A 20,665-nucleotide genomic window follows, 5' to 3' on the forward strand; every position below is an offset into this window, starting at 1 on the left:
CATCAAATGAAACAATGCCATAGTCAGGTGTTTCTCTAGAGGTTACATTTCCAGTTTGTTGTTTTCTCCTTGCAATAGTATACCACGTTTTAACTTGCTCTCATGAGAAAAAGAACTTCTATTTCATCGTCTGCTAGCGAAAAACATTGCAAAAATGATGAGTTGGCTTGCCGCCAGAACTATCAGTGAATGAAATATATGCTTTTGAGAGTAACTTATGTTGGAGGATAAATGAGCATAAAAGATCAGGCCTGGCTTCTCAAGCAACAAAGGCAATATTTCCATCCATTTTCTGGGTATTTCATATACCATCATATATAACCTCTCAGTTTGATACTTTGATGACCAGAGTTTCTATGAATTATAAGCAGTCGACAGAAATCTCATTGCTCTGAATGCACATTTTGGCATCCAATCAACAGGGGAAATTTCATCCCACAACAACCCTCCACATTTGGCTTGACCAACAGTTTGACAGACTAAAGAGGTACAACAGGCCCCAGGAGGACTAAACAGAACCATTCTAGTAAACAAATGGAAAGAGAAAGAACATTGTTACACTACAACACAGCGGATACCATCCAAAGAAACGAAATGGAATAACTGGAATCAGCAACATTATCAAGTTCAAAGAAACTCCGCGACCGAGAAGGTCTACATCCTCCGCCTCTTGTTGCGCTGTGGGGGGGCACCATCCACATCTAAAGAAGCCAACGCACTGCTCCTCCCCCTCCTCCTCAGGGTTCTCGAAGAACCTGCGTTGCTAGGCTCTCCCACCGTCTCAGAAACACCTGCATCCCCCTGTATCACTGCAATGGTGCTCGAGTTTGATGCTTGGTCTGTAGAAGGCGCTGCACCAACATGGGTTCCGTCAACTGTTGCCTCGGGATTCAAAGGGTTCGACGATGAAGCAGATCCTCCGTATTGGCCAGGTGTAGCTAACCTTCTAAGGTATGAAGCAGATGCTCCGTGTTGGCCAGGTGTAGCTATCCTTCTAAGGTCACTCATGGCAGTTGCCAATCTTTCTGTATTTGCAATGCCAATAAGAGTAAGCCGTTGCAACAAATCAAATCCTTCTGGTAAAACCGGGCCTGAAGCATCTCTAGGTGCATCTGGCGCACTATTTCCAGGTAGACCACTATCAGGGGCAACAAAACCAGCATCAGGAGAGTTATCTACCTCGCTCAGCAACCGTCTTGCTCTCATCCTTGTGGTCAATCTACTTAGGCGGCCAGTGTGTGGAGCAATGTCACCTGTTTCATGCACAGCTGGTTCAGACGGGCCTTCGAATCTACTCACACTGCTCATGATCTGTTGATCAAGAAGGCGCCTCCACGATGACAGTATCCCATGTGCGTCGCCAAGCCTTCTTGACATTGGACGTAAGTGCTGGAACTGCTGCCGGAAACTTTCAAGACGATTCCCATGTGGCCTTGGTGGGATTGTAAGACCTGGCTGCTTGCCTTCATCCGCAGCCTTCTCTGCATCTGAACAAGAATTCCCTCTACCATAGATAGGAGTGATATTCGCCTCCGTCACCTCGCCCTTGCAGACTGGGCATTCCTTGTGGTTGGAGTAAACATTAAGCCATTGGTATAAGCAAGGCCAGCAGAAGAGATGGCCACAAGAAGTGACCACCGGCTCTCCGGCCATCTCAAAGCATATGTTGCACTCAAATGTGGCGACGCTCTTGCCCCGCTCCTCCGACTCCTCTGAGGCACCTACTTCCACTCCATTGCCGGTTACCTTATCATCTCCAACGACATCAATTGTCGTCTCATGATGTGGCACCGGCACTGCTGCATCATGATGCCCCAGGGGTTGAGCCTCGGAGCTGAGCGGTGGAAGGTCCGATCTAAACCGCCCGGTGGGCCTAGAGCGGAGCCACCGGCTTCCTGTCTGCTCAAGCAGCTGCCTGTACCTTGTTGCGGCGTCAGGGAGAAAGGAGGAGGAGGCCGTCGATGAAGACGGGCGGTCCTCCCAGAGAAACTCGCTGGCTCGCACCAGCGATGGCGGGGGGTGGAAGCCGAACCCGATGTCGTCGGGGAGCTCATGGATGACCGGCGGCAGAGGCGGCGCGTACGGTAGGTGCGCGTCCTCGGGATGGTACGAGGAGTACACCTCCGGCGGCGGGGGAGAAAGGCCGGCGCGAGACGGGGAGTAGGGGGCGTGCGGGGGCTCCGGAGGCGGAGGGGCGTCGACGGAGGCGGCGGAGGAGGAGGGCGAGGAGGGCATCGGGGTGCTGAGCGCGAGGTCGGAGCCGAGGTCGGAGCGGCGGGACCGCGGGGCGCGGGGGAGGCCGAGGTACAGGTTCAGATCCATCCTCCTGCTACTTCCCGCAGCCTCATCGGCGTCCATCCGCCGGCGAGGCCCCGCCCCAGCTTCCTCCGGGTAACACCAGGTCGCCTCCTCCCCACCTTAGCATGGCAGGGCGGCGCGAGAGGCAAACCCTATGTCGGGGAGGTGGCGCGGCGCGGTGGGGCGGCTCGTCATGGATGGGTTTGCCGTGGCGCCCCCACTCCGGTGCTGTTCCAGAGGATTGGAAGGCGGCAGCGGCCGCGGCGGCGGCGGTGGAAGGACGCGGCCTCGCCCGGGGTGGAGGGGCTGGGCGGAGGCGCGGGTGGGGGTGGGGGTGGGGATGGGGAGGCGCAGAGGAGGAGGAGAGGGAAAAGGTAGCAGCAAAGCGGTGCGGGGGAGAATTGCCTTTCTATTGCCGACTATTCTCTATTGCCTAACCGCGGAAGAACAGCATGCTGCGTCAGGTTAACAGCTGGTTGCAAACCGCTTAACCGTAGGCCTGTCATCGACAGCTGTTTCTTTACCAATTTACCTCGAGTGAAAAATATAGCCATCTAGCTAGGCTTGCAAACACACTCCATGGCGCGGGCACAAAGAGGAAGAAGAAGGGAAAAAATAATAAAAAAGAAAAGGGGAGTAGAAAAGGAAGGCCGCGACGGAGCATGTGGATGTCGGTGCAACAAACCTTCACGTGCGTTGCCCGGACCATACACAGGCACGGCAGCAAGGAAGCAAGCCAGATCAAGAAGACCAAGACAAGCCAAGACAACAAGATAACACTAAGAAGAAACCTCACTTGCCGGGCAGGTGAGCCTAGTAAGATGCAATCGAGCTAGTCACCAGATGCGAAGCCTACCAGTTCCACTCCAAGAACATCCATCAACCTGCTCAAGCTCTCTAGACAATTCCTTTGTCCTGGCCATTTTGGTCTGGGGGCTTGACATCTTGGGCCCCTCCCCCCATGCTACCGGGGGCTTTGAATTCTTGTATGTTGCAATCGATAAGTTTACAAAGTGGCCGGAAGTGGAGCCTGTGACCGCACAATCAGCTATCAAGTTCTTGAAGGGATTGGTATGCCGATTCGGAGTACCCGCCAGAGTCATCACTGATGACGGCACCCAATTCACAAGTCGCGCTTTCATGCAATAGTTCAAACCCTCGGAAGCAAGGTTTCATTTGCCTCTGTTGCCCATCCCAGGAGCAATGGACAAGCTGAGATGATGAACGCTGAAGTGCTGCGGGGCCTCAAACCAAGAACTTTCGACAAGCTGCGGAAGTGCGGCAGGCGCTGGATTGATGAGCTGCCGGTGGTTCTTTGGTCCCTCTGTACGACACCAAATCGAGTTACCGGTCAGACTCCCTTCTCCCTAGTCTATGGGGCAGAAGCAGTGATCCCCACGAAACTCATATACAGGTCACCTCGAGTATTTGCCTACGATGAAGTAGAGCAAGAGCAGCACCGGCATGACGATGACGTGCTCCTTGAGGAGAACCGTCTCCGGATTGCCACGCATGCTGCACACTACCAGCAAGCCCTGCGTCGCTATCACAGCCGCAGGGTTCATGCCCGGAGCCTTGAGGAAGACGACCTTTTCCTAGGCGTGTTCAGTCCGCCAAGGGTGCAAACAGACGCCGAAGTGGGAAGGCCCTTACAGGGTAGTACGAGTCACCAGACCTGGCGTAGTCCGTCTGGAGACCAAAGATGGCATTCAGTTGCAAAACTCATGGAACATTGAGCATCTTCGCAAGTTTTACCCGTAAGGCACGGCTGTCGGGCCCTGCCCGGCAGCCACCCTTTTGTACAAGCCTTGCTGATGCGCATGTAACCCTTTGTACAAAGCCAGACGCAGACCCTGAGCACAGACAATAAAACGAAGCGCTGCCCCCCCCCCCCCAAAAAAACTTGCATGCATGCATAGCATAACATGAACATGCCATGATCATGTAGATGAGGTCATATGTTGCTTTGTTTCCCCTATGCACTAACTGCAGGGCTCTTACCGTGAATTTGATCCCGAAAAGAAGGAACGGAAACGAGCTTACATATCAGTCCTCGGCAAGCCAAACAGATAAGTTCCCTCTCATCCATACATGTCTATGTAAGAAGGAAACTTGTGCATAGAGAAACGTCGTCACCTCCGAAACATTTGTGCTCACATTCTTCGACCTGAATGTTGCTTCGGTCGAGATGGTCGTAGTGGCTCTTGCCGGAGAAGGTTCGACAAGGGACCGGTCCCCTTTCGTAGTTTGAGCCCGGCGGGCCCAACCCCGCGTCAACAAGCGGAAGGTGCCCGGCGGGATAGCTTGCCGGAGGAAACTTGTTTACCTAAAAGTATAGAGGCGTTCCTCCTCTGCATGGATATGATACATGCACAAGTGCCCGGCAAGACCGTCTTTTTTCATTAATATGCGGATAAACGAGTACATAGCTTACAGAGTACAAACATGGATAGAAGAGGTTACATATTTGAAACTAAAATTTGGCAAATGCCTACATATTTTAGATTGAAAAAAAGATTAGTGCCCCGTAATCCCTTTCTTGTCCATCTCCTCTTAGGAACTAAAGTGGGAGGAGAAGAGGGCAAAAGGAGTGTCTGGGCAGAAGCCCAGCCTGACCCCGTCGGAGCCCATCGGAAGCAGCCTGACAAGATCAGGAGTGGCGAGGCTGCGAAGAAGGGAGACGGGGAGAGTAGCCGGGCAGTGTCCTGGCCACCGCCACTGATACGTCTCCAACGTGTCTATAATTTTTTATTGTTCCATGCTATTATATTGTCTGTTTTGGATATTTTATATGCATTATTATGCCATTTTATATTATTTTTGGGACTAACCTATTAACCGAGAGCCCAGTGCCAGTTTCTTTTTTTCCTTGTTTTTGAGTTTCGCAGAAAAGGAATACCAAATGGAGTCCAAACGGAATAAAACCTTCGCGATGATTTTTCTTGGACCAGGAGACTTGGAGTGCAAGTCAGAAGAGCCACGAGGCGGCCACAAGGGTGGAGGGCGTGCCCCCTACCTTGTGGGCCCCTCGGTGACCCCCTGTAACACCCCTAGTGTCATGCTACAGTAACCCTCTGTGATTAAGATAATCACTTTGCTAAGCAGTGCTTGATCACCTTTGACTCAAATATCATTTGAAATCCCACTTTGGAATCTAATTCAAATTGCAAGTGAAATTTGAAGTTGCACAAAAATTGCTGCAAAATAGTTCATCTTTTAGCCAAAATTCCATAACAAATGATTGTTAAGGAAAACAACATCACCTCCAAGCCAAGATGGACTATAGCAATTACGACAGTGCCATTCCAGCACTTTAAAATGCTATTCCAATTATGAAAATTCCAAATGGATTCAAATAATTCCCAAGCTTATGGTGGCAGTGCACCACTGACCCTAGTATTTGTTTTCACCAGTGGCACATTTTTGCAAAAGATAATTAGTGCAAAAGAAAATGCAAAGGGCTACTGTTAAATGGAAACAGAAAAGAATTAAAGGAAAAGTAAAGGGCCACTGTTAGCTGGGCCTTAGTGCACAGTGTGCACGCCCAGCCCAACAGAGCCGTCGACGCCTCCCTCCTCCCGGCGTCACCTCGCACGCCCGCGCCCGAAGCTGTTCACCGTCGCCACCGCACCCGCTAGCCGCCCCGCGTAGCTACAGGCCGTCGGGGTGGATAAGATCTCCACCGTGGCCTCCCCTCTCGTCATCCTCATCCATTCGCCCCCGCGCGCCTCTCCCTCTCTCGTTTCCCACCTCACCCGAAATGCTCGCCGCCGTCGCCGCTCGATTCCGTGGCCACCGTGCCTCCCGCGCCTCGATCTGGAGCTCACCGTCTTCCTCGTCATCGTCTATGTCGCCTACGCCATCGGGATCGAGCCGAGCAGCTCTACTCTGACCGGAACGAGCTCGTCTTCAACCTTCGGATCGCCGACGTTCGTCGCCGATTCCGGCTACCTCGCGCCCTCCCCGAGCTCACTGCCACTCCCTACGGCTCCGCTGTGAGCTCCCGCTTCTCCTCCCCCTCTCCGTTAGCTCGCCCATGTTTCGTAGCCGCCGATGCCATCGACGACCGAACACTCCGCCGCTCGCGCTTGTCGCCGGCGTAGCCACGGTGACCTTTGGGTTCCGTGCGTGCCACCTTCATACTCGTCGCGTCACGTAGAGGCCGCCTGGCCTTTTATTTGCTCGCTATCGCGCCCGCATCGCCAATGGTCATCGCTCCCGAGCGCCGCCGTCTGCCGATGAGCTCGCCGTCGTCGCTACAGTGCTCCTCCGGCCACACCTCCGCCGCAGATCGCCTATCCGTCGCACGCGCTTTCCAAAGTGCCCACGCGCGACCCTCCCCGTGCCCTGTAGCGCGATCCCGACGAGGTCCCAAACACCGCCGCCGCCTTCACTCGTCGCCGGTGCTGTTTCCGGCAGCTCCAGCTCCAGCCGGCCTCACCACGCGACATGGCGGGCTCTCCCCGTTCGAACGCTCCCGCCCGCGCCCATTTTGGCCGCCGGACGGCGAATCCCGACGCACGGCCGCGCCCTCCGCCGCGGATTTGGTCGCCGGAGCTAGCTCCGGCACCACCGTTGACCTGGCCGGCCGGGGCCACACCCTCGGTCGCTGAACCGTGGGCCCTTGGGGCCCGGCTGTCCTGTTGACTTCGGTCAACTGCTGACTGGGCAGGCCCCAGCCACTGACGTGCGGGCCCCACCACTTATTCCTCTAACTAAAATGTTTTAATACTTAAAACTGATTAGTTTAGCTAATTAGTCTATGACAGGTGGGGTCCAGTAGCTAATTAACCTAGATTAGTTAGTTTAATACACGGTTAGACTAACAGAGGCTGACATGTGGGTCCCACTGGACCCACAGGCCAGGTTTGACCTGGTCAGCCGCCCTGCTGACTACTGATGTCACTGTGACATCATGCTGACGCAATAAACCCTTCTGTTAATTTATTTAATTCAGAAAATGTTTAAAACTTAGAAAATTCATAGAAATTAAACCGTAGCTCCGATGAAAATGTTTTCTACATGAAAGTTGCTCAGAAAATCCAACGTTTCCGAATACGTGGTCTGTTTACCTGTCAGATGCCTCTAACTATCTGAACATGGAACATTCCCCCTCCGGTCATCTGTCTGACACAGGTCCGGAACCGGGAATACCTTCCCAGTTGAATTCCCCCTTCACATTTATCGTGTAGCCATACGTTAGGTCACACCCGGCACATCATATTGCCATGTTATGCTTTGTGATGCTATGCTTGCTTTATATTTATTGTTTCTTCCCCCTCTTCTCTCCGGTAGACCCCGAGACCGATGCCGCCCCTGTGATCGAATACGTCGACGACGACCCCCTCCTTGCCAGAGCAACCAGGCAAGCCCCCCCTTTGATCATCCCGATATCGCCCATTCCATTCTCTCATGCTTGCATTAGATTTTGCTACTGTTATTGTTTGCTCCTATTCTGATGCATAGCCTGCTTTTGTAACCTGCTCATTGTTACCTACCTGCTTATCCTAAACTGCTTAGTATAGGTTGGTTAGTGATCCATCAGTGACCCCCACCTTGTCCTTGTTGCCCCTGTTTCATCATTGAAGACCCGATCAACGGGATCGAAGACCAGGCCCCGGCACCGCACATCACTTTCCCCTTAGTTGCTCGACACTACTGGGTTACTATCGAGTGCAGAGGTGAGACCTCTACAGCACTTCTGATGTTAACCCTGTAGTGTAGCTATTCGGTCGTGGTCATCGGGGGTGATTCCGCCTTAACCACTTCCGATATGACTCTGTCGTGCAACCCCTCAAGTGTGAACCTCGGGGGTGGTTCCTCTTACATTCACCTTGATGATTACATCGAGTGGAATTCGCCGGGGGTGATTCCTCGGGTTTTCCCCTTGATGTTTGGACACACGGATACTTGGACTTTACAGTTGTTTCTTGGAAAGGCGGGTCAACCCTGAGGGGTACCCGCGAGTGATGTGGAGTCGGGTTGACCTGGAAGGTGCCCGCGAGATACTTACGAGGCGTGGCCGGGCATTCTTAGCCCTTGCCGCAAGTCCTCGAGATGGGGCAACGGGGTCACATCTTTCGTGAGTCTCTTCTTGTTACCGCGTGCTCCTAATCCACTACGATTTGGATATTTGATCCGAGGGGCCTCTGGCCTGATAGCACTAACCATCACGTGGGCATAGTATGGGCGTTCTGCGTCGTATACATCAGCCGAAGCTTTATAGACGTCAGCGACTGAGCGGCGCGCGCCGGGTTGGACTGGTAAGCTCCTGCCTTTTTTAAGGAGGTATCTAGGTCTGCTCACCGGCCGCCCATGCAATATGCAGGAGTTCCCGGGGCGATGGCCCATGACCCCTGGGGGCATAGGTTTAGTCCGGCGTGCTTGACCTCTCTATTAAGCCTAGGTCGGGTTGCGGCGTATAGATTGGCTGAGGCCGGGCATGACCCAGGAAAGTGTGTCCGGCCGGAGTTAATCGAGCGTGGTGGGTAAGTTGGTGCACCCCTGCAGGGAAGAAAACATCTACCGATAGCCTGTCCTACGGTAACGGACACTTGGAGTTCTATCCCGATCGATACAACTAGAACTGGATACTTGAGATGAGACATGGATATGAGAACTGGATAGTATGGCTCTGGGATTGCTTTCTCGTAGGGAGTCGAGAAAGGATCTCTGGTCGAGGTTGATAACACTACTACTACTTTACTTTATGCTACTCTACTCCCTCTTGTTGCTGCAAGATGGTGGTTTCCAGAAGATGCTAGTCTTCGATAGGCTAGGCTTTTCCCTTCTCTTCTGGCATTCTGCAGTTCAGTCCACATATACAGCCCATTTCATTGATACCGATGCATATGTAGTGTAGATCCTTGCTTGCGAGTACTTTGGATGAGTACTCACGGTTGCTTTGCTCCCCCTTTTCCCCCTTTCTTCTTCTTTCCGGTTGATGCAACCAGATGTCGGAGCCCCACTACAAGAAATATGTCAACTAGTGACCTTCTGTCAGTGACCCTGGAAGAATTGGTCATAGATCTATGACCATTTCAGACCAATTGGTCAAAAGCTGTTCGGGGGGCTCCAAACCCTAAACTATAACGACCATTTTGGTCAGAAAGGTCGTAATTTCCTTACATGAAATGGTCATAAAGCAAATAGCACTGGTCCGCTGCCTTATTTCTAGCTGATCACGACCAATATAGATGGTCATAACCTTGTAAATTGTGGTGGGTTGCTATGACTAGGCACCACCTCATCAGTTTTGCCTATGTGTCATGTCCATGTGGCAATTTTTGCCCCAGGTTGTGAAGCAACCTATATTTCTGTCATTCCCAAAATTCCAAAAAAATCTCATAAATTCTTTGGGTCATATGTTCATCAAATATGTAAAAAACCTTCCTTGCCTAGTTCAAAAATAATTCAACAATATTCATTTTCCTATTCTGTTCAGAACAACACTTTGTGAAGGAAGTACCACTTTGGCATGTCCAAATAGTATCCATTTTCTACGGTGCTTTCCTATGCCCAAATAACCATCCTCCACCAAATGCCAGCTCAATCCATTCATTATTTTGAGCCCAGCTTCAACATTCGTATTTATGTCCAGTGTGGTACTTTGCAAAGCAAGTACCACCTAGGCTCCTCCTTTTGAGCTGAAAATTTGTGAAGACGGTCTTCTTAGTAACTGATCATCCTCAGCCAAAACTCACGCCCATTAGCCATGTACATTTCCCGTACCGCTAATCAAACACTTGGCTGCTAATTCATGTTTGAGCATCGATCGGTCTCCTTGTGAGAATCTTATGTTCTAATTTTCTTCCTAGCACCTAACTGGGGAGTGCCCAACCCACTAGACATGCCTAGGCCGCCCAGAACACATGGCAACGCCACGGTCACGCGGTGACCACGCGGCGGGCATGCGAGTTTACGCGCTCTAGAGTTGGGGCCCTCGGCCACCGCCCAAACCTCGACGTATCGCCACCAAACCATGTATTTATGATTAAATAGGTACTTATGTAACTAGAAATGATTTTTGGAAAAAATAAATAGCAAACTATGAGGCAGCTGCAGTTCAAATTTGACCTGCTTCCAGCTGAATCGGCAGAAATTTGTCTTTTTCACGAGAGGTAGATCAAAACTTTTTACACCCAAATATTTTATCAATTGTGCATTAAATATGTCCTAGTATTTTAGAAAATTGATTTGGTCCAATTTTGCAACAATTATTTGGGAGGTCCTTCACAAAAAAACCTCCTTTTGGGCACTCGAAAAATGGAAAATGGTTTTCTCGTCCAAAGAAAATGAAAACTTCCTTAGGCAATATTGTTTGCCATTACAATATGCACCCTTGTGCACAATATGAGATCATTTGAACAAACTATGCCATGAATGTGGCCATAAGATTGATCATTTGGCTTGAAAGCCATTGATCTCCACACGTGATAGCTCGTTTCTGAGAACACTTTCTTAAAATAATTGCCGTATTACAAGTTTGTTATTTTTCCTGGGAACTTGGCCACATATAATGACACAATGCGAAGGTTTCCCAATTATTTGAATTTTTTTGAATTTTTTATGCCCGTTTCAAAATGCGGTCAAAACGGCGGGAATGACCGTTCCTAGCTAGTGGTTGAATCTTGGATTTTTTTGGTGTTTCTCTGATTAAATAGATACTTATGTACCTACAAATGATTTTTGGAAAAAATAAATAGCAAACTACAAGGCAGCTACAGTTCAAATTTGACCCGCTTCCAAGTGAATCGGCGGAAATTTGTCTTTTTCATGAGAGGTGGATCAAAACTTTTTACACCCAACCATTTGGTCAATTGTGCATTAAATATGGCCTAGTATTTTAGAAAAATGATTTGGTCCAATTTTGCAACAATTATTTGGGAGGTTCTTCACAAAAAAACCTCCTTTTGGGCACTCAAAAAATGGGAAATGGTTTTTTCGTCCAAAGAAAATGAAAACTTCCTTAGGCAATATTGTTTGCCATTCCAATATGCACCCTTGTGCACAATATGAGATCATTTGGACAAACTATGCCATGAATGTGGCCATAAGATTGATCATTTGGCTTGAAAGCCATTGATCTCCACACGTGATAACTCATTTCTGAGAACACTTTTTTAAAATAATTGTCGTATTACAAGTTTGTTATTTTTCCTGGGAACTTGGCCACATATAATGACACAATGCGAAGGTTTCCCAATTATTTGAATTTTTTTGAATTTTTTATGCCCGTTTCAAAATGCGGTCAACACAGCGGGAATGACCGTTCCTAGCTAGTCGTTGAATCTTGGATTTTTTTTGGTGTTTCTATGATTAAATAGATACTTTTGTACCTATAAATGATTTTTGTAAAAAATAAATAGCAAACTATGATGCAGCCGCAGTTCAAATTTGACCCGCTTCCAGCTGAAACGACGGAAATTTGTCTTTTTCACCAGAGGTGGATCAAAACTTTTGACACCCAACTATTTGGTCAATTATGCATTAAATATGGCCTAGTATTTTAGAAAAATGATTTGGTCCAATTTTGCAACAATTATTTGGTAGGTTCTTCACAAAAAAACATTTTTGCCACAAGAAAAATGATTAAAAATATATAGAAAGATAAAAAATGCATGGAAATTGGTGATCATCCATAAAATGGGGTCTAACTTGAGTGAAAAATTTGGTTGTGCCATTTTGCAAAATATTTTGATTGTTGCTTCACAAAATTCCCCTAGTTTTAGTACTTACAAACTATTTTAAATCAAAAAAATTCTGAACCAATCAGGGCTCTTCTCACGGATCACCCCACTATAGTCGATCTGAACCGTCCGCATCCGAAGGATCCAACGTCTATCATTCACCTCTCAGGTCATAGCGACCCAACCCAAACCCTAGCAGCAAGCCAATCCCCCTCTCCCCCTCTCCCGCTGCCGCCTGTCTCTCCCCCTCTCCCCGATCCAGATCTCTCCGTCGCCGCCCAAACCCAATCTCCTGAGTGCGGTGCCGCGCCCCTGCTTTGCCCCTCTGCATCACCCGCATCACCTGGCACCATGGCCTCCTGCGTCGCCGGATCAGGGTGCCACCACCGTGCGGGCCCCGACCCCGCACCCCACGGCGGCCGGAGACGATGGCGAGGAAGGGCTCGGTCCCCTGACGAATCCTTCTCCCTCCATGCCCGCAAGCCTCAATCCCATCGACCCAACGCCCAGGCCCAGCACGCGCTGCCGCCATGGACTCCACCGCGGGGACGGATCTGGGAAGATCGTGGGCGTGTTCTACCAGGGCGAGGATGGGGAGCACAGCCGCCGCCTCCTCGCGCTGCTCGCCACCTCCCTCACCGTGCTCGACGCCATGCAAGGTCCGCCTCTCTCTCCTCCTCCTGGTCTCTCTCTGTTGCTTGGTTTGATTTTGCTGATGCGGTTTCCTTCCTCCCCTCCCTAATGCATGCGCGCAGGTGCACAGCCTAGTAGGAGACCACGGCTCCATCTACTTCTTCCGTTGCTGTGTGGTCGACGACGACGACGACGCGGCCGTGCGGTCGGTGCCCTCTGAAGCCGCTCGCCCGGGCTGTGCCGTGCCGGAGGAGGGGTCCAGGTCCGGGCCTCACCAAGATCAATCGTCGCTGGAACTCGGGGGGACAAGATGGACGTGCCTCTGCTGGTCCCGGAGCTCCCTCCTTTCGATTCTTCCTTGTGCTACTCAGGGCCGCTCAGTCCGACTCTGCGGACGTAGGTGAGCCACTACCTTCCCCCTCCTTTGTTTTTTCCAGTGCTCTTTCTGTCCATGCCCGGCCATCGAGCCCTGCTCTTTGTTGTCTGTCAAGCTTCTGTTCGACAGAATGCCTGCAAGCTGCTGCTAATCACTTGCACTTGCTAGCTGCTGCTAGTGGTCTCATGTTCCTGAAAACTAACAAGAGTGGTCTTACTTAAAACTGACAATCTCAAGTCCAAATTTGATTGGGTGCCCTACCAGCCATTGTTCTCTTTCTGGTCTAGTACAGACACTGCAAACCTGCTATTTCTTCAGTACTACTGACGTAATAGCAGCTCTCCCTTGAAAAATGTTCAGAGCAGAAGCATTCCTGGAGAGAAAACTTGAATAGCTTGTCGTGTCTGGATCAGTAAGCATAATCATGGGCTTATATTCCTGTGTAGCTTGATTGGTCACTTTCTTGCTTCAGTCTTCTGTTCGACGGAACGCTTGCAAGCTCTGTTAATCCAGTAGTTAGAGAAGAGTTTCCAAGCTTTCATCTTTGAGTGTTACTGGAAACTCGATGGTTATTATAATCTAATTACAAAATGATAATCACCAATTTTCCTCTAGTGCACTGTAAACCTTATAGTTCGTCGGTGATAAGTAGCCTTCGTTTATACAATTATTTAGAAAGCATTCCTAGAGTGAACACTTGAACAACTTGTTGTCTCTTGTGTATGTATAACAGCAAGCAGTATGGGTTGAGGGGCAAATAGTAAGCCTAATCACCGAATGCTCTCTTGCAGGACGATGTACGATGCAAACGTATTTTTCTCTCTCACTATCAGCTTCCTTTCTCGCATGCATGCAACTTGTAATAAGGATTTTTCCATAAAAACTTTTGTAGAAACTTTGCGGACCGCAGCTCTTTCTCTCTATTTTTAAATTAAAATCTTGTATGCGGCAGATTACCTCTTTCTCTCTATTTTTAAACGTATTTCTTTCTGTCCAAGTGCTCTTCATCTTGTGTGTCATCTGCAAGGCAATCAAGTTAATTAGGTGTTGCTCTTTTCATGATCTGCTCCATACTTTTGATTCTTACAATGCTATGATAGGTTTGTTAGGACCACCACCTCTTTTGATCAATGGAACTGCTTTAACCTTGGAACATGTGATGCAAAGGCTTGATATTATTGAGAATAAAATTGCTACCATAGAGTTGATTGAAAATTTGGATAAAAAGATTCATAATCAGATTACTCAATATGGATCTAAGGTAGGAGTTACTTTAAAGAATCTTAGAGAAAAGGAACCCATAATTAATGAAAAGATAGATCAAGATTCTACTAGAATTGGAAAACTAGAAGACATTATTACCAACTTGGGTTCCTCTTTTTCCTCTGTTAAAACTACTCAAAATCTTCCTCCTACTAAGACTGCCAAGTTTATTTACGTTCCTAAGAACAAGGGTGAATCTTCTAGTAAAGAAAATGAAGATCTCAAAATAATAAGTGTTTACCCCAACTTTCTTGATATTATTAAGGAACCGATTGCCACGAATGAATTTCTTGATTTCTTGCCCAGGAGCTTGATCATTGATTAAACCAAAGAATCTCCTAAAGATTATAAGTGTGCAATTGAAGAATTGCATACCAAATATGACAATACCTAGATCTATTTGTGTTTTTATGCCTAGCTAAGGGCGTTAAACAATAGCGCTTGTTGGGAGGCAACCCAATTTTATTTTTGTTCTTTGTTTTTTGGTTCTGTTTTGCTTTAAATAATTCATCTAGCCTCAGATTAGATCTAGTTTTGTGTTTTAATTAGTGTTTGTGCCAAGTAAGACATTTGGGATGGCTTACGGTGATAGTTGTTTTGATCTTGCTGAAAAACAGAAATTTTTGCGCCCAGGAAAATAATTTTCATAATTCACAGAAGCTTGCTTTTGATCCGATTCTTTTTTAACAAGATTGGTACACAAATTTCCCAGGTTTTCCTAATTTTCAGAATTTTTGGAGTTACAGAAGTATTCGAGAGTTACAGATTACTACAGGCTGTTATGTTTTTGACAGATTCTGTTTTCTATGTGTTGTTTGCTTATTTTGATGAATCTATGGGTAGTATCTGAAGGAAATATGCCCTAGAGGCAATAATAAAATTGTTATTTGTATTTCCTTATATCATGATAATGTTGGGGATCGAAGCAGAAATTTAAAATTTTCTACGCATCACCAAGATCAATCTATGGAGTCATCTAGCAACGAGGGAGAGGAGTGCATCTACATACCCTTGTAGATCGCGAGCGGAAGCGTTCAAGTGAACGGGGTTGATGGAGTCGTACTCGTCGTGATCCAAATCACCGATGACCGAGCGCCGAACGGACGGCACCTCCGCGTTCAACACACGTACGGTTGGGGAAGACGTCTCCTCCTTCTTGATCCAGCAAGGGGGGAGGAGAGGTTGATGGAGATCCAGCAGCACGACGGCGTGGTGGTGGAAGTAGCGGGGATCTCGGCAGGGCTTCGCCAAGCTCAGCGAGAGGGAGAGGTGTTACGGGAGGAAGAGGGAGGCGCCAGGGGCTGTGGTGCGGCTGCCCTCCCTCCCCCCTTTATATAGGCCCCCTGGGGGGGCGCCGGCCCTGGGAGATCCCATCTCCAAGGGGGGCGGCGGCCAAGGGGGTGGCTTGCCCCCCAAGCCAAGTGGGGCACCCCCCCCCACCCCTAGGGTTTCCAACCCTAGGCGCAGGGGAGGCCCAAGGGGGGCGCTCCAGCCCACCAGGGGCTGGTTCCCTTCCCCACTTCAGCCCATGGGGCCCTCCAGGATAGGTGGCCCCACCCGGTGGACCCCCGGGACCCTTCCGGTGGTCCCGGTACAATACCGGTGACCCCCGAAACTTTCCGGTGGCCGAAACTGGACTTCCTATATATAATTATTCACCTCCGGACCATTCCGGAACTCCTCGTGACGTCCGGGATCTCATCCGGGACTCCGAACAACTTTCGGATTTCCGCATACTAATATCTCTACAACCCTAGCGTCACCGAACCTTAAGTGTGTAGACCCTACGGGTTCGGGAGACATGCAGACATGACCGAGACGACTCTCCGGTCAATAACCAACAGCGGGATCTGGATACCCATGTTGGCTCCCACATGTTCCACGATGATCTCATCGGATGAACCACGATGTCGAGGATTCAATCAATCCCGTATACAATTCCCTTTGTCAATCGGTACGTTACTTGCCCGAGATTCGATCGTCGGTATCCCAATACCTTGTTCAATCTCGTTACCGGCAAGTCACTTTACTCGTACCGTAATGCATGATCCCGTGACCAAACACTTGGTCACATTGAGCTCATTATGATGATGCATTACCGAGTGGGCCCAGAGATACCTCTCCGTCATACGGAGTGACAAATCCCAGTCTCGATTCGTGCCAACCCAACAGACACTTTCGGAGATACCCGTAGTGCACCTTTATAGTCACCCAGTTACGTTGTGACGTTTGGCACACCCAAAGCACTCCTACGGTATCCGGGAGTTGCACAATCTCATGGTCTAAGGAAATGATACTTGACATTTGGAAAAGCTCTAGCAAACGAACTACACGATCTTTTGTGCTATGCTTAGGATTGGGTCTTGTCCATCACATCATTCTCCTAATGATGTGATCCCGTTATCAATGACATCCAATGTCCATAGTCAGGAAACCATGACTATCTGTTGATCAACGAGCTAGTCAACTAGAGGCTCACTAGGGACATATTGTGGTCTATGTATTCACACATGTATTACGATTTCCGGATAACACAATTATAGCATGAACAATAGACAATTATCATGAACAAGGAAATATAATAATAACCATTTTATTATTGCCTCTAGGGCATATTTCCAACAGTCTCCCACTTGCACTAGAGTCAATAATCTAGTTACATTGTGATGAATCGAACACCCATAGAGTTCTGGTGTTGATCATGTTTTGCTCTAGGGAGAGGTTTAGTCAACGGATCTGCTACATTCAGGTCCGTATGTACTTTACAAATATCTATGTCTCCATTTTGAACACTTTCACGAATGGAGTTGAAGCGACGCTTGATATGCCTGGTCTTCCTGTGAAACCTGGGCTCCTTGGCAAGGGCAATAGCTCCAGTGTTGTCACAGAAGAGAGTCATCGGGCCCGACGCATTGGGAATAACTCCTAGGTCGGTAATGAACTCCTTCACCCAGATTGCTTCTTGTGCTGCCTCTGAGGCCGCCATGTATTCCGCTTCACATGTAGATCCCGCCACAACGCTTTGCTTGCAACTGCACCAGCTTACTGCCCCACCATTCAAAATATACACGTATCCGGTTTGTGACTTAGAGTCATCCAGATCTGTGTCGAAGCTAGCATCGACGTAACCCTTTACGACGAGCTCTTCGTCACCTCCATAAACGAGAAACATATCCTTAGTCCTCTTCAGGTACTTCAGGATATTCTTGACCGCTGTCCAGTGTTCCATGCCGGGATTACTTTGGTACCTTCCTACCAAACTTACGGCAAGGTTTACATCAGGTCTGGTACACAGCATGGCATACATAATAGACCCTATGGCCGAGGCATAGGGGATGACACTCATCTTTTCTCTATCTTCTGCCGTGGTCGGGCATTGAGCCGTGCTCAATTGCACACCTTGCAATACAGGCAAGAACCCCTTCTTGGACTGATCCATATTGAACTTCTTCAATATCTTGTCAAGGTACGTACTTTGTGAAAGACCAATGAGGCGTCTTGATCTATCTCTATAGATCTTGATGCCTAATATGTAAGCAGCTTCTCCAAGGTCCTTCATTGAAAAACACTTATTCAAGTAGGCCTTTATACTTTCCAAGAATTCTATATCATTTCCCATCAATAGTATGTCATCCACATATAATATGAGAAATGCTACAGAGCTCCCACTCACTTTCTTGTAAACACAGGCTTCTCCATAAGTCTGTGCAAACCCAAACGCTTTGATCATCTCATCAAATCGAATGTTCCAACTCCGAGATGCTTGCACCAGCCCATAGATGGAGCGCTGGAGCTTGCATACCTTGTTAGCATTCTTAGGATCGACAAAACCTTCCGGCTGCATCATATACAATTCTTCCTTAAGAAAGCCGTTAAGGAATGCCGTTTTGACGTCCATTTGCCATATCTCATAATCATAGAATGCGGCAATTGCTAACATGATTCGGACGGACTTCAGCTTCGCTACGGGTGAGAAAGTCTCATCGTAGTCAACCCCTTGAACTTGTCGATAACCCTTAGCGACAAGTCGAGCCTTATAGATGGTCACATTACCATCCGCGTCCGTCTTCTTCTTAAAGATCCATTTATTTTCTATGGCTCGCCGATCATCGGGCAAGTCAGTCAAAGTCCATACTTCGTTTTCATACATGGATCCTATCTCGGATTTCATGGCTTCTAGCCATTTGTCGGAATCTGGGCCCGCCATCGCTTCTTCATAGTTCGAAGGTTCACCGTTGTCTAACAACATGATTTCCAAGACAGGGTTGCCGTACCACTCTGGCGCGGAACGTGTCCTTGTGGACCTACGAAGTTCAGTAGTAACTTGATCCGAAGTACCTTGATCATCATCATCATTAGCTTCCTCTCTAGTCAGTGCAGGCACCACAGGAACATCTTCCTGAGCTGCGCTACTTTCCGGTTCAAGAGGTAGTACTTCATCAAGTTCCACTTTCCTCCCACTTACTTCTTTCGAGAGAAACTCTTTCTCCAGAAAGGACCCGTTCTTGGCAACAAAGATCTTGCCTTCGGATCTGAGGTAGAAGGTATACCCAATGGTTTCCTTAGGGTATCCTATGAAGACGCATTTTTCCGACTTGGGTTCGAGCTTTTCAGGTTGAAGTTTCTTGACATAAGCATCGCATCCCCAAACTTTTAGAAACGACAGCTTAGGTTTCTTCCCAAACCATAATTCATACGGTGTCGTCTCAACGGATTTCGACGGAGCCCTATTTAAAGTGAATGCGGCAGTCTCTAAAGCATAGCCCCAAAATGAGAGCGGTAGATCGGTAAGAGACATCATAGATCGCACCATATCCAATAGAGTGCGATTACGACGTTCGGACACACCATTTCGCTGAGGTGTTCCAGGCGGCGTGAGTTGTGAAACTATTCCACATTTCCTTAAGTGTGTGCCAAATTCGTGACTCAAATATTCCCCTCCACGATCTGATCGTAAGAATTTTATTTTCCTGTCACGTTGATTCTCAACCTCACTCTGAAATTCCTTGAACTTTTCAAAGGTCTCAGACTTGTGTTTCATTAGGTAGACATACCCATATCTACTCAAGTCATCAGTGAGAGTGAGAACATAACGATAGCCACCGCGAGCCTCAACACTCATTGGACCGCACACATCAGTATGTATGATTTCTAATAAGTTGGTTGCTCGCTCCATTGTTCCGGAGAACGGAGTCTTGGTCATCTTACCCATGAGGCATGGTTCGCACGTGTCAAATGATTCGTAATCAGAGACTCTAAAAGTCCATCAGCATGGAGCTTCTTCATGCGCTTGACACCAATGTGACCAAGGCGGCAGTGCCACAAGTATGTGGGACTATCGTTATCAACTTTACATCTTTTGGTATTCACACTATGAATATGTGTAACATCACGTTCGAGATTCATTAAGAATAAACCATTGACCAGCGGGGCATGACCATAAAACATATCTCTCATATAAATAGAACAACCATTATTCTCGGATTTAAATGAGTAGCCATCTCGCATTAAACGAGATCCAGATACAATGTTCATGCTCAAAGCTGGCACTAAATAACAATTATTGAGGTTTAAAACTAATCCCGTAGGTAAATGTAGAGGTAGCGTGCCGACGGCGATCACATCGACCTTGGAACCATTCCCGACGCGCATCGTCACCTCGTCCTTCGCCAGTCTCCGCTTATTCCGCAGCTCCTGTTTTGAGTTACAAATATGAGCAACCGCACCGGTATCAAATACCCAGGAGCTACTACGAGTACTGGTAAGGTACACATCAATTACATGTATATCACATATACCTTTGGTGTTGCCGGCCTTCTTGTCCGCTAAGTATTTGGGGCAGTTCCGCTTCCAGTGACCACTTCCCTTGCAATAAAAGCACTCAGTCTCAGGCTTGGGTCCATTCTTTGGCTTCTTCCCGGCAACTGACTTACCGGGCGCGGCAACTCCCTTGCCGTCCTTCTTGAAGTTCTTCTTACCCTTGCCTTTCTTGAACTTAGTGGTTTTATTCACCATCAACACTTGATGTTCCTTTTTGATCTCCACCTCCGCTGATTTCAGCATTGAATATACCTCAGGAATGGTCTTTTCCATCCCCTGCATATTGAAGTTCATCACAAAGCTCTTGAAGCTCGGTGGAAGCGACTGAAGGATTCTGTCAATGACCGCGTCATCCGGGAGATTAACTCCCAGCTGGACAAGCGGTTGTGTAACCCAGACATTTTGAGTATGTGCTCACTGACAGAACTATTTTCCTCCATCTTACAACTGAAGAACTTGTCGGAGACTTCATATCTCTCGACCCGGGCATGAGCTTGGAAAACCATTTTCAGCTCTTCAAACATCTCGTATGCTCCGTGTTGCTCAAAACGCTTTTGGAGCCCCGGTTCTAAGCTGTAAAGCATGC

At 48.3% G+C, this 20,665-nt stretch overlaps 1 protein-coding gene across 1 annotated transcript; it reads right to left on the reverse strand.

Moving 5' to 3' along the window:
- Positions 1-428: 428 nt before the first annotated feature.
- Positions 429-2,650, reverse strand: LOC123079631 (uncharacterized). The gene has a single exon (XM_044502426.1). The coding sequence runs from the start codon at positions 2,356-2,358 to the stop codon at positions 655-657; it is 1,704 nt and encodes a 567-aa protein (XP_044358361.1). The 5' UTR covers positions 2,359-2,650; the 3' UTR covers positions 429-654.
- Between the last annotated feature and the right edge of the window lie 18,015 nt (positions 2,651-20,665).

This window comes from Triticum aestivum, chromosome 3D (assembly GCF_018294505.1).
Source record: "Triticum aestivum cultivar Chinese Spring chromosome 3D, IWGSC CS RefSeq v2.1, whole genome shotgun sequence".
In the NCBI taxonomy this organism is placed as follows: Eukaryota; Viridiplantae; Streptophyta; class Magnoliopsida; order Poales; family Poaceae; genus Triticum; species Triticum aestivum.

What these genes read in the sequence shown, in the direction of transcription:
- LOC123079631 (XM_044502426.1), bottom strand. Translation starts at nt 2,358, where the DNA reads ATGGACGCCGATGAGGCTGCGGGAAGTAGCAGGAGGATGGATCTGAAC.